This window comes from Triticum aestivum, chromosome 3D, assembly GCF_018294505.1.
Source record: "Triticum aestivum cultivar Chinese Spring chromosome 3D, IWGSC CS RefSeq v2.1, whole genome shotgun sequence".
NCBI lineage: Eukaryota > Viridiplantae > Streptophyta > Magnoliopsida > Poales > Poaceae > Triticum > Triticum aestivum.
The window spans coordinates 423,646,006-423,666,829 of record NC_057802.1 but is presented as its reverse complement, the minus strand read 5'-3'; the positions used below and the strand labels follow the sequence as shown (position 1 = coordinate 423,666,829).

Here is a 20,824-nt window from a genome sequence, read left to right as displayed (position 1 = left end):
TTCTCTTGTCCTGGTGCTCATGCTCAGAATGGCGTGTCTGAGCGCAAGCATCGTCACCTTCTTGAGACGGCTCGTGCTATGATGATCGCCGCCTCTCTTCCGCCTCATTTTTGGGCCGAGGCTATCTCCACTTCCGCTTATCTCATCAACCTTCAGCCGTCCGCTGCTTTGCAGGGTGGTGTTCCTTTTGAGCGTCTTTTTGATCGTTCTCCCGATTATTCGATGCTTCGCTTGTTTGGTTGTGTTTGCTATGTTCTTCTTGCCCCTCGCGAACGCACCAAACTGACCGCTCAGTCTGTTGAGTGTGTCTTCTTAGGCTACAGTGATGAGCATAAGGGCTATCGTTGTTGGGATCCTATCGGTCGTCGGATGCGTATCTCTCGAGACGTGACTTTTGATGAGTCTCGTCCTTTCTACCCACGCCCATCTTCCTCTTTTTTTCGTGGAGGATATCTCTTTCCTCACTTTTCCTGACTCGCCTATCACCCCCGTCGCGCCTGTGCCTATTCGTTCCACTCCCTCTGCTTCTCCACCCCTCGTCGATTCGCCGCCACCATCTTCCCCGGTCTCCTCACCTAGCATGTCACCGGATTCTACACCTTCCTCTCCGGTGACTTCTTCGTCGCCACCCCCCGATTCTACCTTGGCGATTCCTCCTTCTCTTGTTCCATCTTTTCCTCAGCATTACACTCGTCGTTCACGACCTGTGGATGCTTCCTTGGATGAGTCGTCCTCTTTCTCTCAGCCTACTTATGGCTTGCGTTCTCGTCCTCGTCCGCCTATTGATCGCTTTGGATTTCCCACCGCTGGTGCTGCTGTTCTTGAGCCGACTTCTTACCGTCAGGCTGTTGTTCATCCTGAATGGCAGTTGGCGATGGCAGAGGAGATTGCTGCTCTTGAACGCACTGGTACCTGGGATCTTGTTTCTCTTCCTCCCGGAGTCCGTCCCATCACTTGTAAGTGGGTCTACAAGGTTAAGACTCGCTCCGATGGTTCTCTTGAGCGTCACAAAGCTCGTCTCGTGGCTCGTGGTTTTCAGCAGGAGCATGGTCGTGATTATGACAAATACTTTTGCTCCTGTGGCCCATATGACCACTATTCGTACACTTCTTGCCGTTGCCTCTGCACGCCACTGGTCTATATCTCAGCTTGATGTTAAGAATGCCTTTCTTAATGGTGAGCTGCGTGAGGAGGTGTACATGCAGCCACCACCTGGGTATTCTGTTCCTGATGGCATGGTGTGTCGTCTTCGTCGCTCTCTCTATGGCCTTAAGCAAGCCCCTCGCGCCTGGTTTGAGCGTTTTGCCTCTGTGGTCACTACTGCTGGTTTTTTAGTCAGTGCTCATGATCCAGCATTGTTTATTCACCTATCTCCTCGTGGCCGGACTCTTCTTCTTCTCTATGTTGATGATATGGTCATCACTGGGGATGACCCCGAGTATATTGCCTTTGTAAAGGCCCGTCTTAGTGAGCAGTTTCTTATGTCTGATCTTGGACCTCTTCGCTACTTTCTTGGGACTGAAGTCTCTTCTACCTCTGATGGCTTTTTTATATCCCAGGAAAAGTATATCCAGGATCTTCTTGCTCGTGCTGCTCTTACTGACGAGCGCATTGTTGACTCCTATGGAGCTCAATGTTCACCTCCGTGCTACTGATGGTGATCCTCTCCCTGACCCGACGCGTTATCGTCATCTCGTTGGCAGTCTTGTCTATCTAGCTGTCACTCGTCCAGACATCTCTTATCCGGTTCATATTCTGAGTCAGTTTGTCTCTGCTCCCACATCGGTTCACTATAGTCATCTCCTTCGTGTTCTCCGATATCTTCGGGGCACGATCTCTCACCGTCTATTCTTTCCTAGCTCCAGTTCTTTAGAGCTTCAGGCCTATGCAGATGCTACGTGGGCTAGTGATCCTTCTGATCGCCGTTCACTTTCTGCTTACTGTGTTTTTCTTGGCGGTTCTCTCATTGCCTGGAAGACGAAGAAACAGATTGCAGTTTCCCGTTCGAGTGCTGAGGCTGAGTTGCGAGCCATGGCTCTTTTGACGGCAGAGGTGACTTGGTTACGGTGGTTACTTCAGGATTTTGGTGTTTCTGTCACTACACCGACTCTGCTCTTATCTGACAGTACAGGTGCTATTAGCATTGCGCGCGATCCTGTGAAGCATGAGCTCACCAAGCATATTGGTGTTGATGCTTTCTATGTGCGCGCTGCTGTGCAGGATCAGGTTATTGCTCTTCAGTATGTGCCTTCCGAGTTACAGTTGGCGGATTTCCTGACGAAGGCCCAGACTAGAGCACAACATGGCTTTTATCTCTCCAAACTCAGTGTTGTTCCTCCACCATGAGTTTGAGGGGGGGTGTTAGAGTTATAATATAGGTCATGTACCCCTTTGTATTTATCCCGTTGTATAAGGGGTTTCCTGCATATGTTCCACACCTGTACATGTATATATATCGGCCTATGGCCTCATGGGAATACAAGTTGCTTATTCCTAACAAACGGATGCTCATCATGTGGCAAACCTATTCTTTCGAGAAGTGGTCAGACTTCATGGAGTTCCAAGGTCCATTGTCTCAGACCGTGATAGCAAGTTTCTTGCTGCATTTTGGCTCACTTTGTGGAAGCAATTCAACACTGAATTGAAATTTTCTAGCACTGCTCATCCACAAACAGATGGACACGGGGCAATGGGATTTGGCTTTATCTCTTGCAGAGTTCTCCTACAATAACTCCAAGCATAGATCCACAGGAAGGAGCCCTTTTTCCATTGTCTACACTAAAGTTCCAACACATGTGGTGGACCTGGTGAAGCTGCCATCAAGGGGAAACTCAAAATCAGCATTGTCCTTTGCTGATAATTACACCGAGTTATTTGAAGAGATTCGCGGCGCTTTGGAAGCACAAAATCAGAAATATAAACAACTTGCTGATTGCAAAAAGAGGCCAAAATCATTCCAAGTCGGTGATAAGGTGATGGTCTACCTCCGAAAAGAGAGGCTGCCTTTAGGTGTTAAAGGGAAACTTAGGCAGCGAAGGTATGGGCCCTTCTCTATCATGAGGAAGATAAATGATAATGCTTATGTGATAGATCTTCCAAGTGACATGGGTATCTCCAACACTTTCAATGTTGCGGACTTGACTCTCTACCATCCAGAAGAAGCGCTCTATGAAGATAACTCGAGGGCGAGTTCCAAACAACCAGGGGAGAATGATGAGGAACACTAGATGAGAAGAAAGAAAACACATGCCAGATCTGTTTGGCTACTTCTAGATGCTTCCACTCTAGTGTAGTATTTCTTTCCTTTTCTTTTCTATCCTACCTACTGTTTTCTAGAGTCTTCTAGTTGTGAGTAGCTATGAGTAGAATGGTGAAACTTACATAATGTTTTCTAGAGTATTCCAGCTATAAGTAGAAGTATGTGAAGGCTTCCCAAAGCCCTATAAATAGAGGTCCTCGCCTCTACTTTGGAGGCAGACTATGTACCCCTACCTATAATAGAACTTGTTGTTCTTATCTAAGATCTTGGAGTAGATCTTGTGCCCTAGGAGTTCTGGATTTTACTCTTGCTGCCCTATCAACCTACATTCGCCTCTAGAGCGATATCTAGCGCACCACGTTGAAGCTGTTCCTTCAACACTTGTGCTGTACACATTGTAGCAGCAAGGTGGAGTTGCTCCTCCACAAACTTTGTGCTGCTTCAGTTAACAATTTCCAGAGTAAGTAAGGAGTAAATAAACAATCTGATGAGGGACAGTAGGAGAGAGGTAAAGAAAAAAAAAAGACAATTTTGATTTCTAAATCGATCCTCAAGTCATATGTTATTGTATTCATTTTCTTAACCTTTAAGTAATCTTCTCTAGAGTCTTCTATCTATGGGTAGAAGCTGACATGTCCTTTAAGTAATGTTTTCTAGAGTCTTCTAGTGATGAGTAGAATCTGAGATGTGAAGGCTTCAAAGCCTATAAATAGAGGTCCTTGCCTCTAGTTTTATAACTCAGACTATGTACCCACTACTAACAGAACTTGGCGTTCTTATCTAAGATCTTGGCATAGATTTTGCGTTCTAGGAGTTTCTGGATTGAATTCCTGCTGCCATATGAGCCTATCTCTGCCTCGAGCAACATCTAGCACAACATGTTGAAGTTGCTCCTCGACAACCCGGTGCTGCTTCACAATCCAATTTCATAGGCTCATTATCTAGATGGTTCCAAATTAATCTTCCATGACTTTGTATTTAGTATGAACACTCTGCAGTAAGCACATGATCTTCACTGGGGAAAATATTCTTACTTTTGCATTGTATCTTTATAACTACAACCAACACAAGTTATGTTTACCACATGAAAAGCTAAGGAACTCCATATGCACAGGTTTACAACATAACTATTACCCCCAAAGCTTTGCTAGGGACTGTAAGGCTGTAAAGCTAAGGCAATTTACCTTCCAAGACCTTGAATAACCTGTGGTGAGGCACTACACCTTTCATTTGGTGGAGCCTCCAGGAAAAGGTTGACCATGATTGGCACAAGCTTTTCTATAAATAGAATGCCCCAGCCACAGCCCACCACAGTATCCCCTTTTGTGCCAGTGCCATTGATATGGCCTTGTTCAACTGTAGCCATGATAAATTACACACAAATTGCTCAAGATATCATATTTCTTAAATTACACAAACATGTATGTACGATATGATAACATGTCTTACCAGAAGCACGCTTTGTGCCATTGGCCAGTGCATCAGAATTCTGTTCACGTATTTCTTTACTATTCCTGTGCAGGGGGCTTTCTTCTCCGTTAAGATAGCATAGCAGCTCAAGCAGGAGAGGCGACCACATTGATGATAACATGGTTGTTGGGCGTAGCATAGGAATAATTTCTAAGATACCACGCTGCACAGCAGGGATGCTACCCTAAAGCATAAAAGGCTAAGTGAGTTATGAAGTTCAATACATTCTGTTCTACAGCATGGAAGTTGTCAAGGTAGGAACATGGAATTGAAAAAATGATTCCAAGAGTACATATGAGGGAAATGAAGATTAAAGGCTCCTTTTGTGGTTGTCACAAAATAAGTGCCACAGATTTTTTTTGTAAGAGAACAGCATGTATTTCTGTCAAGCATGAGAAGAGTAAAATTAAAGAACCATGGAATAAAAGGCACCTTCTGGGACTATCTAAAAGACAAAACAGAGACTAAAGCTTCTTTCATGGTGTATTATCCTACCCAGGGTATAAAAACAAGAGAAAGGTTTGTTGTGGGCCACTGTTAGTTTCGGAAAGGGAATATTAAACTAGTTGTTCCCAGTCAAAACATTTGGAACTGGTCAAAAATGGTTGTAAGCCGAGCAACTTGCAGACGGCAGTAACACACCACTAAACATTCCAATCCCAGGCTGGTTGGACCTCAAACAGTGGGAAACAGCCAGTTCCGAATGGTTGTGTAAGTCCTACTCATCATGCCCACATTACCTTTCTAAAAACGCAAACATAACCCGCTCCCCACCGTGCATGGCTAACCAGGGAAAATATCCACATACTTAACAGTTTACACAGGACATTTCCAGAATTCTACGTTGAACTCCACAGTGTAGCAAACAATACTAATAAAATTGGAGTTCACGAGCATACCAATTCACTGTCATAATCTGAAGAATTCATGGAACTCTTAATCATTAGATGCATAACAGCCATGAGCCTTAGATACATGTCATCATTAAATAGAGATTGCGCTTGAACGTAAAGATCTCCTGCATAAATGCAACATGATTAGTAGCTCATTACAACACATGGAACTTATCAACACAAACTACGAAGTCCAGAAATTTACCAAGACCACGAAGGACCTCTTGCTTCACCTTATCAGCCGAGTCACTCTTATAGTTTGGTGAAGTTTGAAGAACAAGTTCGTAAATATCAAGAACGGATTTGACAAAGGAGGATTCTAGATTGCCCTGAAATTTTTATTAATTATACATCAAACATGTATATGTGATGATTTAAAAAACATGTACTCTTGTTTTTAGCAGAAAAAATAAAAGAAGGTGACAAGTCCAAGACATGCCATTTATACCACTGTGAAAGTGTAAATCAAGTCCTTTAATAGGGAAGTGCGGAGAAAATATTAAATCTTTGAAGAACAAGTAGGCTCCTTAAAGTTACACTGCCCCCGCATAGCTGTGAAAACATCTGATTTGTTTCTTTCAGATGCAACAAAAAACATAAACAGCCGGTGCAGTCATAAGTCGTAATAGCAGTCATCAGGTGATTACATTCCGCTCACAGCTTCCATTGCCAAGATGGCAAACACGTCCACAATTACATAACCTATCTAAAATGTCAATTACTCCATTTATCCAGTCACTGGTCCAGAAATAACAGATTTATTTGCTTCATGAACAAAATTATTATCGACAATACAGACTCGAATCATCTTTTGTTAGTGCTTTCATTAATTTGACAGCTATATTTCCTATTATATCATGAGATGACATATACGATACCATGTATAGAACTATAAATTTATAGGGGGTAAGGAGATAACAAATGCGAGGACATGTTTAAAACTCTGTATAAATTTAGAGGGGGTAAGGGGGTAGCAAAGGCGAGGTCATGGCATAACAGTGACAAATCATGAGAACAGTAGGTAGCACACTCGGTTGTTCCCATAAAGAAAAATACAACATTAAGCTTTCACCATCACAAATAATTTGAACAGGCAAATAATGAAAGCCCAACAATTCAATTTAGCTTACAAACTGTACTAAGCTATCTGAGAGAGAGAGAGAGAGAGAGAGAGAGAGAGAACCTTCGGACAGTTTGAACTAACAAATGTCTGCAAACAATTAATAGCTGCAAGAGCTACCTCCTTGCTACCATTTAAGATGCTATTTTTTAGAAACGCAAGCAAAATTGCCCAACCTGCACAATTTTAAGCACAGTATGTCAATAACAGTTACTGGTAATTTACTAACTGGTATGCAACATAAGCATAATGGCCACTGCAGAAAACTGACCGGAAGAAAATTTGCTCAATTGCTGGAGGAGGGGGAAAAATGATCGTAAAAGCCGTGCTATACCACCTAATAAAAGAACAATAGTTTCATCCCATTGTTTTTGCGCTGTATTTCGACTGGATAAGCAAAAGAACAATCCATCAGATAAATAAAAGGGTAGAACAAGGGAAATTACCAAGAAACATAAAAGCTCACAAGGAACTCGACGATGTTTGATGCCAGAATGAGTAAGACTAAACACGAATGGGCATGTGGCTTAGTGGTGAGAGCAACGGTATTAATTCACATCCATCCAGGTTCAGTTCTTAAGATAAACAAGGTGGGCGTAGTTAATCAGAGTACATGAACGTGTGTGCACGAAGTGTTTTTTTTTTGTCTTTTTGGGTTGTCGAAACGTCAATATTTTCCTACAATGAGCGGACGTGCACATGCGCTAAAATCAAAACAAGTTAGCCTACAGGATTAAGATGGAAGTAGGTTTAATGATCAACGTAACTTCCAATTTGTGGGGCGACCCGAAGATAATGGAGTTAACCAAATAACAGAGGTGGCTTTTTTACTTTAAACAAAAAAAAATCATATCGAACAAATATAATCTGATTACAGTGCTTTCATAGACTGAAAACCTGTGATGGATAAGCATATGAACAGCTTTCCCTGCACGAGTTCCTAATTCCTTCCCATGCCATTCATCTTTAGACGAGGTAGATGCCTGAAAAATAATATAAAGATTAGGGGCTAATTATAAGTGAAGAAGATTCAAGGGAAAGATCAAAATATGCTAACCAATTGCTACATTACTTACCAAGTGGGAAACATGTTCTAGCATTGGGAAAACATATATCCACAGGCAATCCTCCCACATACTTAGAGAAAGTTTTTGACCATGGGTGCAGAGAGTTTGAAACAGAGTCCGAACTGCTGAATTCCGAACCTTGGAATAAAAAAAGTATAAATTATGCTGGGCTGTACATGTCAAAGAATTATCAATTGTGCCACGGAATCACCAATAAGCTACTCAGAAGATGTTAAGCAAATCATGAATGGCCATACACAGAACGAATGGCATGTTGAAAAGACATACCTCCGGACGGTCATCTGCACCCAATTTTTGAAGGACGGAAAAAACTGAAAAGAACAGCTTATTGTAATCAACCAGTTGTTGCAAGGGATTTCGCTTGACGCCTTCCTCACTGGTTGGTATATCTCCCTCTTCCGTTGATACACCCAACTGAACCTCTGCAATCCAAAAGAGAGCATGTATGAAGTATAGAAAATCAAAAGCAATGGCAATGTTATCTGAAGTGCGTGCCCATGTACCTTCATTCAAGTGATTAGCTTTCTGAACAGACCTGCCACTTAACCCCTTCACAATAAAATCGGTCGCAGTCCACAAAAGACCAGCTGCTGTCAAACTTATGTTTATGTCAGTTTTCTGGGCACCATACGCCCCAGTAACCAAAATGCACCTGCATTTGTTGGCACAAAAGAATCAGAAAACACTGAAGCAGATATTATAAACAACTCATGAACTTTGCATGTCCATGCCCAACTTTATGAGCATCATTAACTTTACAGCTCAGGCATCATAAATTTTGTATGTAATAAATCTCCTGGTAAAAAACAAGGATTATTGACTTAGTGCATTTATTGTTTGTAACTTCTGTGAATGACTTAGGGCCTGTTTGGTTGGTGCCCATAGGAGCCCTACCAAAATGATGGCGTGCCAATTTTTTGGCGAGCAAATTTGCCACCAGGATTTCACCACCACGCGGGCGTGGAATCAGGTGCAGATCGCGCAGGTGACCAAAAAGTTGGTTAGGATCCAAAATTTTGGCTGTGATCCAAACGCGTGCCCACCCCATTGGTCAACGCCAAAAAATTGGCAGGGCAGCCGTGGGCACCCATCCAAACAGGCCCTTAGGAGATTTTTCTTATACATAATAATGGAGATCTTGTAGTTTCTGGTAGCACAGCGAATTCAAAACTTACTCATCAAGACATTGTACAGGTATTGTCGCCAGTCCTTCATTCATGATCACACGTACACTCTGTAAAAAAAGTGACTGTTGAGACTACCAAACTGATTATTGGCATAACTAAAAAACTTTTTTTTTTTTGTTGACTCGTTCTCCATTTTAGAAGTGAACATTACGGTCCCATTCCATATCCATAACCTGGTGTTAAAGGTCAATAGTACAGGCTCCGAAGTGAGCTACAAACTTTCGATTAAACTACCATGTCAAGCCAAACATAAAGACTGGTTAGGAATTTACCTGGAAACCTAAGGAGATGACATCTTTTTCAGATGCATCGGCAACAGCCCTAGAAAAAATGGACGTAAGGAACTACAGGTAACAAATACAAAATACAAAACAAATCAAGCATGAACTGCAGTAACACCTCAACATATGAAGAATGCTGGGCCAGCTATAGGACAGCTTTTCTCCATGTCTCTGAAACAGTACGAGTAAGAAGTATATTGTATGATGTACCAAATGGAAGACATACAGAACAAAGTAAGTACCTCAAGAACATGCAAAAGAATTTTCAGTGCACCCATTTGAACATCAATATTCTTGTTAGACGAATAAAGGATCACCAATGGAGATAAAACTGCATACTCAAATGATCGTGTTTCACTTTCTTCAACCAACTAGCAAGCACCGAATTCAAATTGTCAGAAAAAATCACAGAAGATGAATAAGGTAAGTTTTTGCGCTCTTACTTGGTACTCTTTCAAAGGATGAGGTGCTGAACTGATTCCCTGAAACTTTTCAGAACCCACTACAGAGCAAATTGAATGATCTAATGAATCAAGCGCCATATTACGTAATTGTGGGTTGGGGCAATTGGCAAGCTGCAATTTGTTACCATCATCAAGATCATCATGGCATTACAAATGACAATAATAAAGCTAACAGTCAATACAAAAATATGCACTGCTACCTCAAGATGGTGCGCAGCAATTTGATCCCATATTGATTCAACTCCTGTAACATGATGAAACAAGCAAATGTAAGAAACAATGAAGACACAGTACTATGGAATCAATAACCTTTATATCCTAACTATACTGCACATTCAGTTGTAACTATCGAGTTAAAGTTTAAGATTAAGTTCAGTGCATTGTTGTTAAGCCCTTACAAAGCTCTCACATCTATAATTCAAAGCTCATTGTTTCACATAATCATTTCACGCACTGGTAAATTGTTATGCCATATTTCATGTCAGAACATGCTCGCTCACAAAACAAGGATAATAATTTAATGTGATGATATAAATTTAATACCCAATAGCCTACTACGGACCTGCAAGACGAGTGTTCACACATACTCCCTCCGTCCCAAAATTCTTGTCTTAGATTTGTCTAAATACGGATGTATCAAGTCACGTTTTAGTATTAGATACATCCATATCTAGACGAATCTAAGACAAGAATTTTGGGACGAAGGGAGTACTACAAAAATGACACCAGTTGCAAATTATGTTCATCGTGTGAAATTAGAACAGAAAATAGAAAACATTGCTGTTTTATTATGCAAATGAATCTTCCTGTGTCTATACTTGATCCATCACAAATTATTATTTAGTTTTACCAAATACTCCTTCTGTTCCAGAATATAAGGTGTATCGATTTTTGTGTAGTCAAACTTGTGTGTGTTTGACCAAGATTATAGAATAAAATATCAACATATACAATACAAAATAAATAAAATATGAAAATACTTTTAGTGATGGATTTAATGATACAAATTTGGTAATGTAGATGTTGATATATTTTCCTAAAAACTTGGTCAAACATACACATATTTGACTTTTGAAAAAACTAATACACCTTATATTTTGGAATGGAGGGAGTATATCTATTTGAGTACTTCTAGCACAAAACATTAAGATCATCACTGATTTAAATAGGCAGTTTGTCTGAAAAGAACATATCCATGCTTCAAGAAGGAAAGCACCCACGATGCAGATTATTGACAAGTATCGATGTCATGCGCTCCACTGAAAATGCAATGCTCCCAATCTGCTGGCCTGATAATTGAGAATTTCCTGATATGTGCTGACTTGACAATTGATGCAATGCAGACAAAAGTGACTTAACTGCAGCTACATTCATCAAGGCTGAACTTTCAAACAACTACATCCAAAAAGAAACAAAATGGCATTCAACGAATGCAAAATATAGTTAAGAGATGAAAAACAGCAAAAAAGAAACATTATGACCCAAAAGAAAAAAATAACTATAGTATCATGTTTGCCTCCTGACCTGAGAATTTAAAGAAGAGAGAATATGGAAGTCACTGTACTGTCCAGATGTATCCCTTGAGAGTCTTGAAACAGAAGCCGATACTTCCTGTTAGAAAAAAAAATTGCGCTACTTCAGAAAAGTTAAGACCTATGAGAACGTTGATAGTACAAGAATTTAAGAAACTTCACACTGTGCAACCTGGGTTGAAGCATGCGGAGAATGAATAGTTCTATCAAGTGCTGCAAGAGTCTCCAGGACCTTAAAAGTTCTAAAGAATTAGATATATAATATCACAGTAATTAAAGCTAGTTAATCTTATTCTCTACTTACCAAAACCCAGGAGGGGCCCAGGATATTGTGTAATCGATGTGCCACATTAAAAAGTGTCCGCAATGCCTGGATTAAAAAATACCAACTATAGATATGTAATACAAATTGAGCAGGCAATGGAAACAACATAACTGAAAATCTCGCCCGTTACCTGCACATTTTTCGGTGTCAAAATAATACTATCACGCTGATCCATTGAAGTTTCTGGCTTCTTCGATCCAGGAGAGAGCAAGATACTACTAACAGGTATAAGAAGAGAAGAAGCGCACAAGGTTAATGCAAAACTTTATGGCTTTGTTTTATAGACAGCTCAAGCACTAGTGTAAACAAATTTATCACATAAATATTAAAATGCTAATAAATGTGCTGGCCCAACACTTAAATGGCAAAGTTTAGATTTCAATTGACACATTAACATAATCAGCAATCACCAATATGTACATTGCAACATTCATCCAAAGGCAGGATCTAACTCCATGAGATTCATAGACAAAACAGATTTGGAATTGTTTTTCCTTCCTAGGATAAAATTCCATGTGCTTCAGATTATTGGCCTGGAGCTCATCAGCAGCTGTATAGTGAATCCTACCGTATCATGTCAATCCCACCAGCCTCTGATCCATTCCCATTCGCTCATGGCAAGGGAGCAAGTCAAAATAGAACAAGCAACATTGGGTTTAGGGGCAAACCCAAAGAAAGGAAACTCCTTTTATATACTTTATATAGACCCTGAAGTTAATGATCAGCAGGTGACATGGTTGGAACCCATCAGGTGAACAAGTATTATGACCACAAACCACAATCACTTAGACATGCCTATATAGTAACTAAGCCCGTTATACTGAAAAAGACATCATGTATTCAAAATGCAAGCTCCCCGTAGAGAAGTGCGGTATTATTCTAACAAACAAGATGCCAGTGGCATACCTTCTCTTCTCTCCTTCATTTGGGTTATTGATTGTAAACTTGCAAAGCGATGCTAGAAAAGAGTTTAATGGCTCTATAGCACGGAGCACTCCACAGGCCTGCAAGAGTTCGTGTGCCATATTATCATGGTGAAGAAAAGGTAATTGGTATAATTCTGTAGAAAGGACTACAACAGACAGTGGGGCTAGAAAGGATAAAATACAAACAACAAACATCAGCATCCCATTTAAAAGCCATAGCAAGTGGGTGTCATGCTATAAGAGCACTAAAACAGGGTTTTTCTCCAAAGCAATAGGTAAAACAAACAGACTATTATGGTCACCTGAGTAAATGCCTGGTATCCTTTCAGTATTTCTAATATTATAGCTTCTCCCTGTGACCTATTAATTTGATTCCCATGAGCAAAGCATAGGAAAACGAGAAAACAACCTCAAGTAAAAGAAAAATGTAAGTTTGAATATGGACCTCACCTCATTAAAATAAGTGAAAGGGAGTCCAGGATGGTTAACCATGTTGAATTGACCATGGCGACACAAAGAAGAGCTGATTGTCCACTACATACCAGACGATCCACTTCACATCTTGGTGATTCAAGCTTAAAGGCAAAAAAACATTTATTAAATTTACCTTCCCAAATTCTTCTAAATAATTCTTTCTTTCTTATGGTCTTACCTCACCAGCATCTAGAGCCTCGTCTGTCAAAGTAGCAATGGTGAAAACTACACCTAAGAGGCCTTCAAGGGCAAGAGTGATGGTATGTGCTTCGCTAGCAACCAAAACAGCAGCATTTGATGCATCGGTATCCATGCTCCACTCAATCCCTGTAAATCATATCAGTTTTATTTATTCGTATTTTTGGCAACAGAGGAAGTAAACTATCAACAGAATTTGAACATTGTAGAAGGTACCTTTAGCTTTACTACTGAACATTCCAGCAACAGCTGCAAGAGTCTCTTCACTTGAATCTGAAGCCTATAATAGAATGTGTGCTCAATATATGTATAGGAATGTAGCATTGCACTAGAAACAAAATGATGATGGACAGGCATCAGTCATGTCAAACCCACTGTTTCTTGTAAGACTTTACCCGCGAGATTTGATAATATGTTATGTAAACAACACAGACCAAATTTACGCCTGCGCGCAAACAGAGAATTAAGCAAGCAATGATTTCTATTTCTCTATATTGATGAAAGCAGGATACTAAGATAGGAAGTTAGCTAAAAGCATTGTTACAAATATCGGCCGATTAACTGTAGTTAACTGCTATTCAGCCCCCCTCCGATATGAGAAAGGCCTATCCGGCCCATTAACTGGGAAGCCCGGTTAATCGGTCTGACAAGCCGATTTATCAGTTGTCAGGCCGAATTATCGTCTGGGCCAATTAACTGGGCAGCATTTTTGGCCCAAAACTACTCTCCTATGCCAAGAATGTACTAGTACTGTTGCTGTGCTGCTCTCCTTTGATGTTAGATAGTGATGTACAATTACTGCTGATGTGTTGTTGTTGTTGCTGCTCTTCTATGTATATCTAGACATCATCAGAACATCAATGTAACACTCTTCCTTGTTGCTATGTAGCCTAGGATTGCATATTTAGACATTCAGTACAATGCATGTTGCTATGTAGCCTTGAATATATAAATATGGCCCTAGTTAACCTACCGATAAATGGGTTACCGATATATTCAGTTAAATGGCCGATTCGCCGATTAATCCCTTATCAGCCCCCGACCGATATGGTACCTACCGATATCCTGAACAGTGGCTAAATGGAGAGCTGCGGAAGTCAAAGCAGGGGTATGCTGCTAACTTGAGTATGAAACAAGAATAAGGAAACAAGAATGAACATACCAAGAGAACTTAGGAAAATGCACTTATGGATGACAGAAGATAAGGAAAGTGTAGCTCGGGTGGTTTGGCATTGCGCCCAGCCATACAGGCCAGGTGAATCTCCACTCCTCCGTTTTTTAATATAAGAAATTTCTTAGGAATGGTCTTTCACAAAAATAACATTCAACTGGAATCAACTCATCAAGGCTGCACTGCCGGTTACTATGTTGTTTCCATGTTAGCCCATGATTTTAATGCTGGTAGAGAATGACCTTTTGTTGAAATAAGACATAAGAATGTTGGGCAGTGGAATCACCTTGTCTAATAGGGGCAACATAGGCTCATACCTGTTAAGTGTTCGATTAGCCTTGTGTTCTATTGGCCTGTGTGCATTGTGTGGTTAGACCTACAGGCTGAACAGGAGGAAGTATTATGATGTCTCACCTAACTTAGGTGACTCAAATACACGGCAGCACGATATCTAGGGCCAGGCTGAGGATAACTCATGAGATACTGTGACAGGACGCGCCTCACTAACTTGCTCAGAGAAACAAAAACCAGGGTACTATCAAAATTACCGCTTTCGGCATAGAGGGAAACACTCGAAGCTGTGTGCCTGGGAGTGAGACACCGGAGCAATCCTCTCTCGACCGCACGAAGAATCAAGGAATTTAGGACGTCGATGATGAGAGTGAACAACATCGGAGAAAGCGGATCGCCTTGCCGAAGGGCCCTGTCATGGGAAATAGGGTGCCCTGGCACGCCATTCACGAGCACTCGAGTGAAGCCGTAGCGAGGAGGGTGGAGATCCACTCACACCAGCGCGGACCAAAGCCAAGGTGGCTGAGGATCTGGAGAAGGAATGGCCACGAGACCGAGTCGAATGCCCTGGCAACATCGAGCTTGAGCATCATGCGAGGGACCTTCAGGTTGTGGATGAGGCGCACGGTTTGTTGCACGAGCAATAAGTTGTCGTGGATTCTGCGCCCGGCAATGAACGCACTCCGGTTCACGGACACCATGCCTCCAAGACAAGGGGCAAGCCGAAGGGAGAGGGCTTTAGCAAAGAGCTTGGCGATGAGATGAATAAGGCTGATCGAACGATAGTCGAACAGGGACTCAGCATCAGCTCGCTTGGGCAGCAAGGATTGAGTTTCTGGAAGCCACGAGCATTGAGAGAATAGAACTTTCCAAAGGCGTCAAGGATGTCCTTCTTGATAATATTCCAACATGCACGAAGGAACTCCGCGGAGAACCCATCCGGTCCCAGCGCCTTGCCCGTGGGCATGGATTTGATCGCATGCCAAATCTCATCCTTAGAGAATGGTCTAGAGCCGCCAGATCAAAGTGCCATGGGTGAACCTCTTCTAGGGCGAGCGAGAAAGCACGTTCGTCAGAAGATCCAATGATGGCCGAGAAGTGGTCGAAGGCCGTGTCGGCAAGGGCAGCCGGCTCGGATGCGGTGCAATCCGCGGTCTTGAGCAAGAAGATACGGTTCTTCTAACGGCGATGTGCGGCACGGACGCGCAAAAATGCAGAGCTCGCTTCACCGCGTTTGAGCCATGCAAATTGCGAGCATTGTCTGGCGATGGAGCGATCCAAGGACACGAGACTGAGGTAAGCAGCCTTCAGTCGCCGTCGTAACCACGTCTCAGAGGTAGACAGAAGCCGAAAGTCTTGCTCGACGGCGAGTCGAGCGATGAGCTCCCGCGCGACCAAGAGCTCAAGCGAGATGTTGCCAATTGTCTTGGCGCTTCATTGTTGCATGCTTTGAGCTATGGCCTTAAGGCGCGCCACAATACGTCGGAATAGGTCGGAGTCGTGCTCCACGAAGTTCCAAGCCTCGGAGACCACGAGGTGGAAGCCCTCAAGCTTGGGCCAAAACCTCTCAAAGTGAAACTGTCTATCTCCAGGCGTAGGAGCGGCACAATACAGAAGCAGAGGGCAATGGTCGAAAGCCGCGGAGGAGAGACACCGCAAGAGGCAGTGCGGGTACTCGGCGCTCCACGTAGATGAGCAAAGAAGGCGGTCATTATGCTCCGCCGCCCCGATTGGTTGTACTGAAGAGCACGTCGACACGATCAGGAGCGATCTTGCTTGCCCAATATCCTCCTTCCCGGTGCAATACCTCGGCTTGCCCGTTTCGCTTGGCAAGGTGCCTACGGCCGCTCTTCTTTCACTGGCCGAGAAGATCAAAGGCAAGATCCCCACATGGCGTGCTGTCATGCTATCCCTCTGTGATCGGTTGCCCCTGGTGAGGCACGTTCTTGGCACGTTCTTTGTGCTATCCCCAACCACTTCCTCGTCGCCATCGCAATCAACAAATCCATCCTCAAGAGGGTGAACCGGGTGATCTGAGGCTTCCATTGGGCAGGACGCAAGGATGCCCACGGTGGACAATGCAAGGTCAACCGGACTCGCGTTTGCCAGCCCTTGCACCTCGGCAGCCTTGGAGTTCAGGATCTTCACCATGCCAGTCTGGCTCTGCGATCCTGGTAGGTTTGGCTACAACGTACCGATCTGCATCGTCCCTGGAGTCACCTTCCTCTACCTCATGACAAGGAGGTTCACGCTATTGTGACGCTTCTACCTCCTGGCAGCTTGGTGATGGCCGTTCTCGTCTCTTTTGGACGGATCACTGGGTCCCCGGCCGCTGCATCGTCGAGCTTGCGCCGCTTATCTTCATGATGGTCCCTCAACGACGCCGCAAATCCCGCACTACTCAGGAAGGTTTCCAGCTTCGGTCATGGGTACAGGATACCCAGGGTGCCCTTGGCCCTGCCGCCATGGTCCAGTATGTCGAGCTTTGGCGCTTGCTCCGCCACACCCACCTCTCAGATATCCCAGACAAGCTAGTCTGGCGTTGGACCAAGCCCGAGTTTACACTGCCGCTTCTTGCTACTCTGCCATGTTCATTGGCTGGCTGCCGGACCCGCACCGGCATCTAACTTGGAAAACTTGGGCGCCTCTGAACACCAAAATTTTCATGTGGTTGGCCGCCCAAGAACGGTGCTGGACCGCGGAAAGGCTCGCGCACCACGGCTTGCCTCACACCGATTATTGCCTCAGGAGCCAGAGAGCATGCAACACCTCCTGGTTGGCTGCTCCTTCTCTCGCCAACTTTGGTATGAGTTATGAGTTACTCACTTGGTGCCATTCCACCATTGCTCCACCACAACCCAACGACCTCTTCTTGGAGTGGTGGTCCGCCACGTCCCCTTCCTCCTGCCGAAAAGGGCTCTCTTCCCTCTTCCCTCTGACGGCATGGTACCTTTGGAAGCATCGGAATGGATGCGTGTTCGACGGTCCACACCCCTCCCTGAGCCACCACCTACAGCTCATCAAGGATGAAGCTCGGCTATGGGCGCAAGCGGGTGCTTTTGGCTTGGCCAACATCATTAGGGAGTAGTCTGCATGTGGTAGTTTAAATCCCCCCCCCCCCTCTCTCTCTCTTCGGACGTTCCATTTTGTTTGAGTGCCGAAGACCTTGTAAGTTGTTCTAGTCTTCTATCAATGAAAGATACGCAAGCTTTGCGTATTCGCTTTTTTTTTTACCGTTTTCAACAAAGCTCCATTTGGGATGTGCAACTACTTTTAGATCATTGTGCAACTACTTTTAGATCATGTATAAATATATAAATAAAAAGGCTAGTCATTTGTATCATAAATGCACATCAATGCCCAAATATGCCAGCCGAGCATATGGCATGGATGTCTATCAGCATGAGTGAGAAGTCAGTTCATCTAATACAGCATAAAAACAGAAAGGCAGCTTATACTGGAGACGGTATTACCAAGTCAATACATCTGATCTTGAGACACAAATCATGCACAAAAATAAATAAAGAATCTACTATCCAAAAGAAAAGGAAGTCATGTCATGAAAGTGGTACAAGAACATACAAGGAACTGAAATGATGAGACTAATTAGAAGTGCAATGCCAACAAACCAAAATGAGAATGTTATGTGGTAAGGTATATCACCTGAATAGTAGCTACCACCAAAGCAAGTGCTTTAACGATGTTCTCCACAACATTAGTATTTGTAGGGTTTCTGTATTAATAGCAAAAAAATAAAAATATTAACTGAGGTTTTCCAGAATAAGTATATATGTACCCAATGTATAATGTATGCCCAGAGATGAAAAGCATCAGTGTAGTAACTCGTATGACAAGGAGGTACAAAGCAGGCTTCTGACCTAAGTAACAAATTTAAAACAGAACAGAGGGGCTTTCAGTTGTTGCCTTCGTCAGTTAATCTAGATAAGGGTAAAAAACCTTAGTTGCAACCCCAATAAGGTCTTTGCACAACACCAGTAGCATGTTAATAACTATCTACTGTCGCATGTTAGAATCCTTAAATTCCCTTGGGAGGTTTATACACATCCAATCACCAAAAGAAAACAAGGTTCACTGATATCTAAGAAGTGAACCTTTTTAAAATGAGATTTGACTTGCCATTTCCATCAATTAAACATAAATAAACAATGATGCTAAACATTTTAGGATCATGGTCTCTCCGGCAGGATTTCTTGAATCTACCTACTTGTCCTATAGCAACAGTACTATTGACAGCACTGCAACCTTATCTATCATCCTTTAACCCAATTAACATAACTTCACATAAAAGATGTGTTTAGCCGAAAATGGGTGTGAAAAATGAAGTAAAAGTTCAAGAATCTATGCATTAATACATCACACAATTGTCCCTAATTTGGGATATGAGTTATCGCAACTATATTTTCAAGTCCAGCTAGACTCGCAAGGCTATCATAGCACAAGAATGAACTATGACAGACTTCACAGAAGATAAAGCTTCCTGAATCCTGATTAGATATTTGGTAGTTCACCTCATTAGATGCAAAAAGGATGAAAAGGAATCAAACATGTCTCAAGACACTGGTCTAAAAAACCTTTCTCTCAGACAAATGAAGCAAGTTACACAATTTCAACTGAATATAACTTCCATCATGATATGTGCTACCTGCATGCCTACGCAAGTTAAACTCTGGAACCAATTCTCTTAGAAACGGACAATTAATAATACAATGTGAATGTGAATTATGAGCCAGTTTATAATATTGCCAACAATTATTTTCGGGAAAGACATGCAGACACAAGCATGATGTAGAAGCTTCTAGACAAGTCAAAAATAAAGTCAGCCATAGGCATGGAAAGACCACATCAGAAGAAAGCATGGAGTTATGGGGATACAATACATACATGTCAAACGTCTGAAATAGGGAGCGCAGAGTGCGAGCTTCTACACAAAAACCCTGGTAATCAGAAGGTACACACAAGTAAGAACAGATCATCGACAAACATCAATTTCCATTGTATCCAAGGAACTTACCCTCAAAATTTCGAGAACAAGTATCTGATGCCATAAAGGTAAATCCAGGCGGGTAACTTTCACAAGCATGTTCAGAAATACCTGTCAACAGAAGCATCTTAGTGCTCATGTAGGATAAATAACCAGAATAAAGTAAAAGCACATTGAGCACTTGTTAAGTCATTATTATATAGAGCTGTCTAATTAACTATTTCATCCTTTAAGTGAACTGGAAGTACAACCTATTTTGCTCAACAAACACGATCTTATGGTTGAACCTATTGGGAAATATATATGGAACGAACTACCATTAAAATGGCAGAATGACAACTCACATCAACTGTTAAATCACTGATAGAAGAAACTAGGGCTGATTGTTGATATCAATAGAAGGTAAAGTGAATAATTCTGATTCATGGGGTTGTTGAAAGATGTTGGTTACTCTTGATGCTCAATCACACCAATCCAGATAAGATCCAATGGTCAAGATTGTCTTTACTATTTTAAAACCAGTCATGCCTATGTGTACTGAACCTGGATAGCTAGTCCAGCAGTTCTTTTGTTTCTAATTATAATCTGCTCAATAGTTAGCAAAAGCTATCGGTTGGACTCACATTAAGTATAGATTTGCAGTCTTACATATTGCAGAAGGGGTTTATTGATAGAACTGCACCGGGAGGTGATACCACTTATCAAGTCAGAGAGAGTTTCGATGCCAGTGCTTAATTTAAAGCTGCTATGGGAAAGCCATTTGTAAAAGATCTAACAGCCGTTCCTATTAGAATTAGACAAATACTGCTATCCCATGGTTCTTCTCACGTTTCCAGTGGATTGCTCTGTCATCTGGGACATAGTAATATCTTCCTTTCACAGTTTGATTTTTAGACAAACGTAGCTAACAAAAAATGCAAACCTCTGAAAGTGGTTCTACCAAAAGAGAGAGCCAATTGCCATAATCCACTGCAATGCCAAACAGAGCCTAATTATTATCAGCGGTTTTCTGGGCTCCGGTTGATCAATTAAAGTTATCAGAAAGTTTCTGTGTTGGAGCTTAAGTTAATCGTTTTAGATGGTTTAATTCAGACTATTTAGTGGCTCACAGGCCCGTTGCAGTACTGGCGTGTACATGAGCTT

At 42.3% G+C, this 20,824-nt stretch overlaps 1 protein-coding gene across 1 annotated transcript in view; it reads right to left on the bottom strand.

Annotated features, from left to right (window-relative positions):
- The window catches only part of LOC123079327 (protein MON2 homolog), a 37,662-nt gene that overhangs the window by 9,529 nt on the left and 7,309 nt on the right, over positions 1–20,824 (bottom strand). The window contains exons 11-39 of the mRNA XM_044502081.1: positions 19,712–19,792; positions 19,582–19,634; positions 18,343–18,412; positions 13,434–13,497; positions 13,198–13,346; positions 12,996–13,120; positions 12,848–12,905; positions 12,526–12,623; positions 11,750–11,837; positions 11,599–11,664; positions 11,467–11,526; positions 11,287–11,373; positions 10,983–11,157; positions 9,963–10,006; positions 9,742–9,873; positions 9,541–9,669; positions 9,417–9,469; positions 9,290–9,338; positions 9,006–9,064; positions 8,334–8,482; positions 8,098–8,252; positions 7,819–7,947; positions 7,640–7,725; positions 7,014–7,129; positions 6,806–6,918; positions 5,828–5,951; positions 5,629–5,747; positions 4,709–4,913; positions 4,444–4,615 (exon numbers count right to left, since the gene is read on the bottom strand). Coding sequence (XP_044358016.1) covers positions 4,444–4,615; positions 4,709–4,913; positions 5,629–5,747; positions 5,828–5,951; positions 6,806–6,918; positions 7,014–7,129; positions 7,640–7,725; positions 7,819–7,947; positions 8,098–8,252; positions 8,334–8,482; positions 9,006–9,064; positions 9,290–9,338; positions 9,417–9,469; positions 9,541–9,669; positions 9,742–9,873; positions 9,963–10,006; positions 10,983–11,157; positions 11,287–11,373; positions 11,467–11,526; positions 11,599–11,664; positions 11,750–11,837; positions 12,526–12,623; positions 12,848–12,905; positions 12,996–13,120; positions 13,198–13,346; positions 13,434–13,497; positions 18,343–18,412; positions 19,582–19,634; positions 19,712–19,792 — 3,008 coding nt within the window. The remainder of the gene's footprint in view (positions 1–4,443; positions 4,616–4,708; positions 4,914–5,628; positions 5,748–5,827; positions 5,952–6,805; positions 6,919–7,013; positions 7,130–7,639; positions 7,726–7,818; positions 7,948–8,097; positions 8,253–8,333; positions 8,483–9,005; positions 9,065–9,289; positions 9,339–9,416; positions 9,470–9,540; positions 9,670–9,741; positions 9,874–9,962; positions 10,007–10,982; positions 11,158–11,286; positions 11,374–11,466; positions 11,527–11,598; positions 11,665–11,749; positions 11,838–12,525; positions 12,624–12,847; positions 12,906–12,995; positions 13,121–13,197; positions 13,347–13,433; positions 13,498–18,342; positions 18,413–19,581; positions 19,635–19,711; positions 19,793–20,824) is intronic.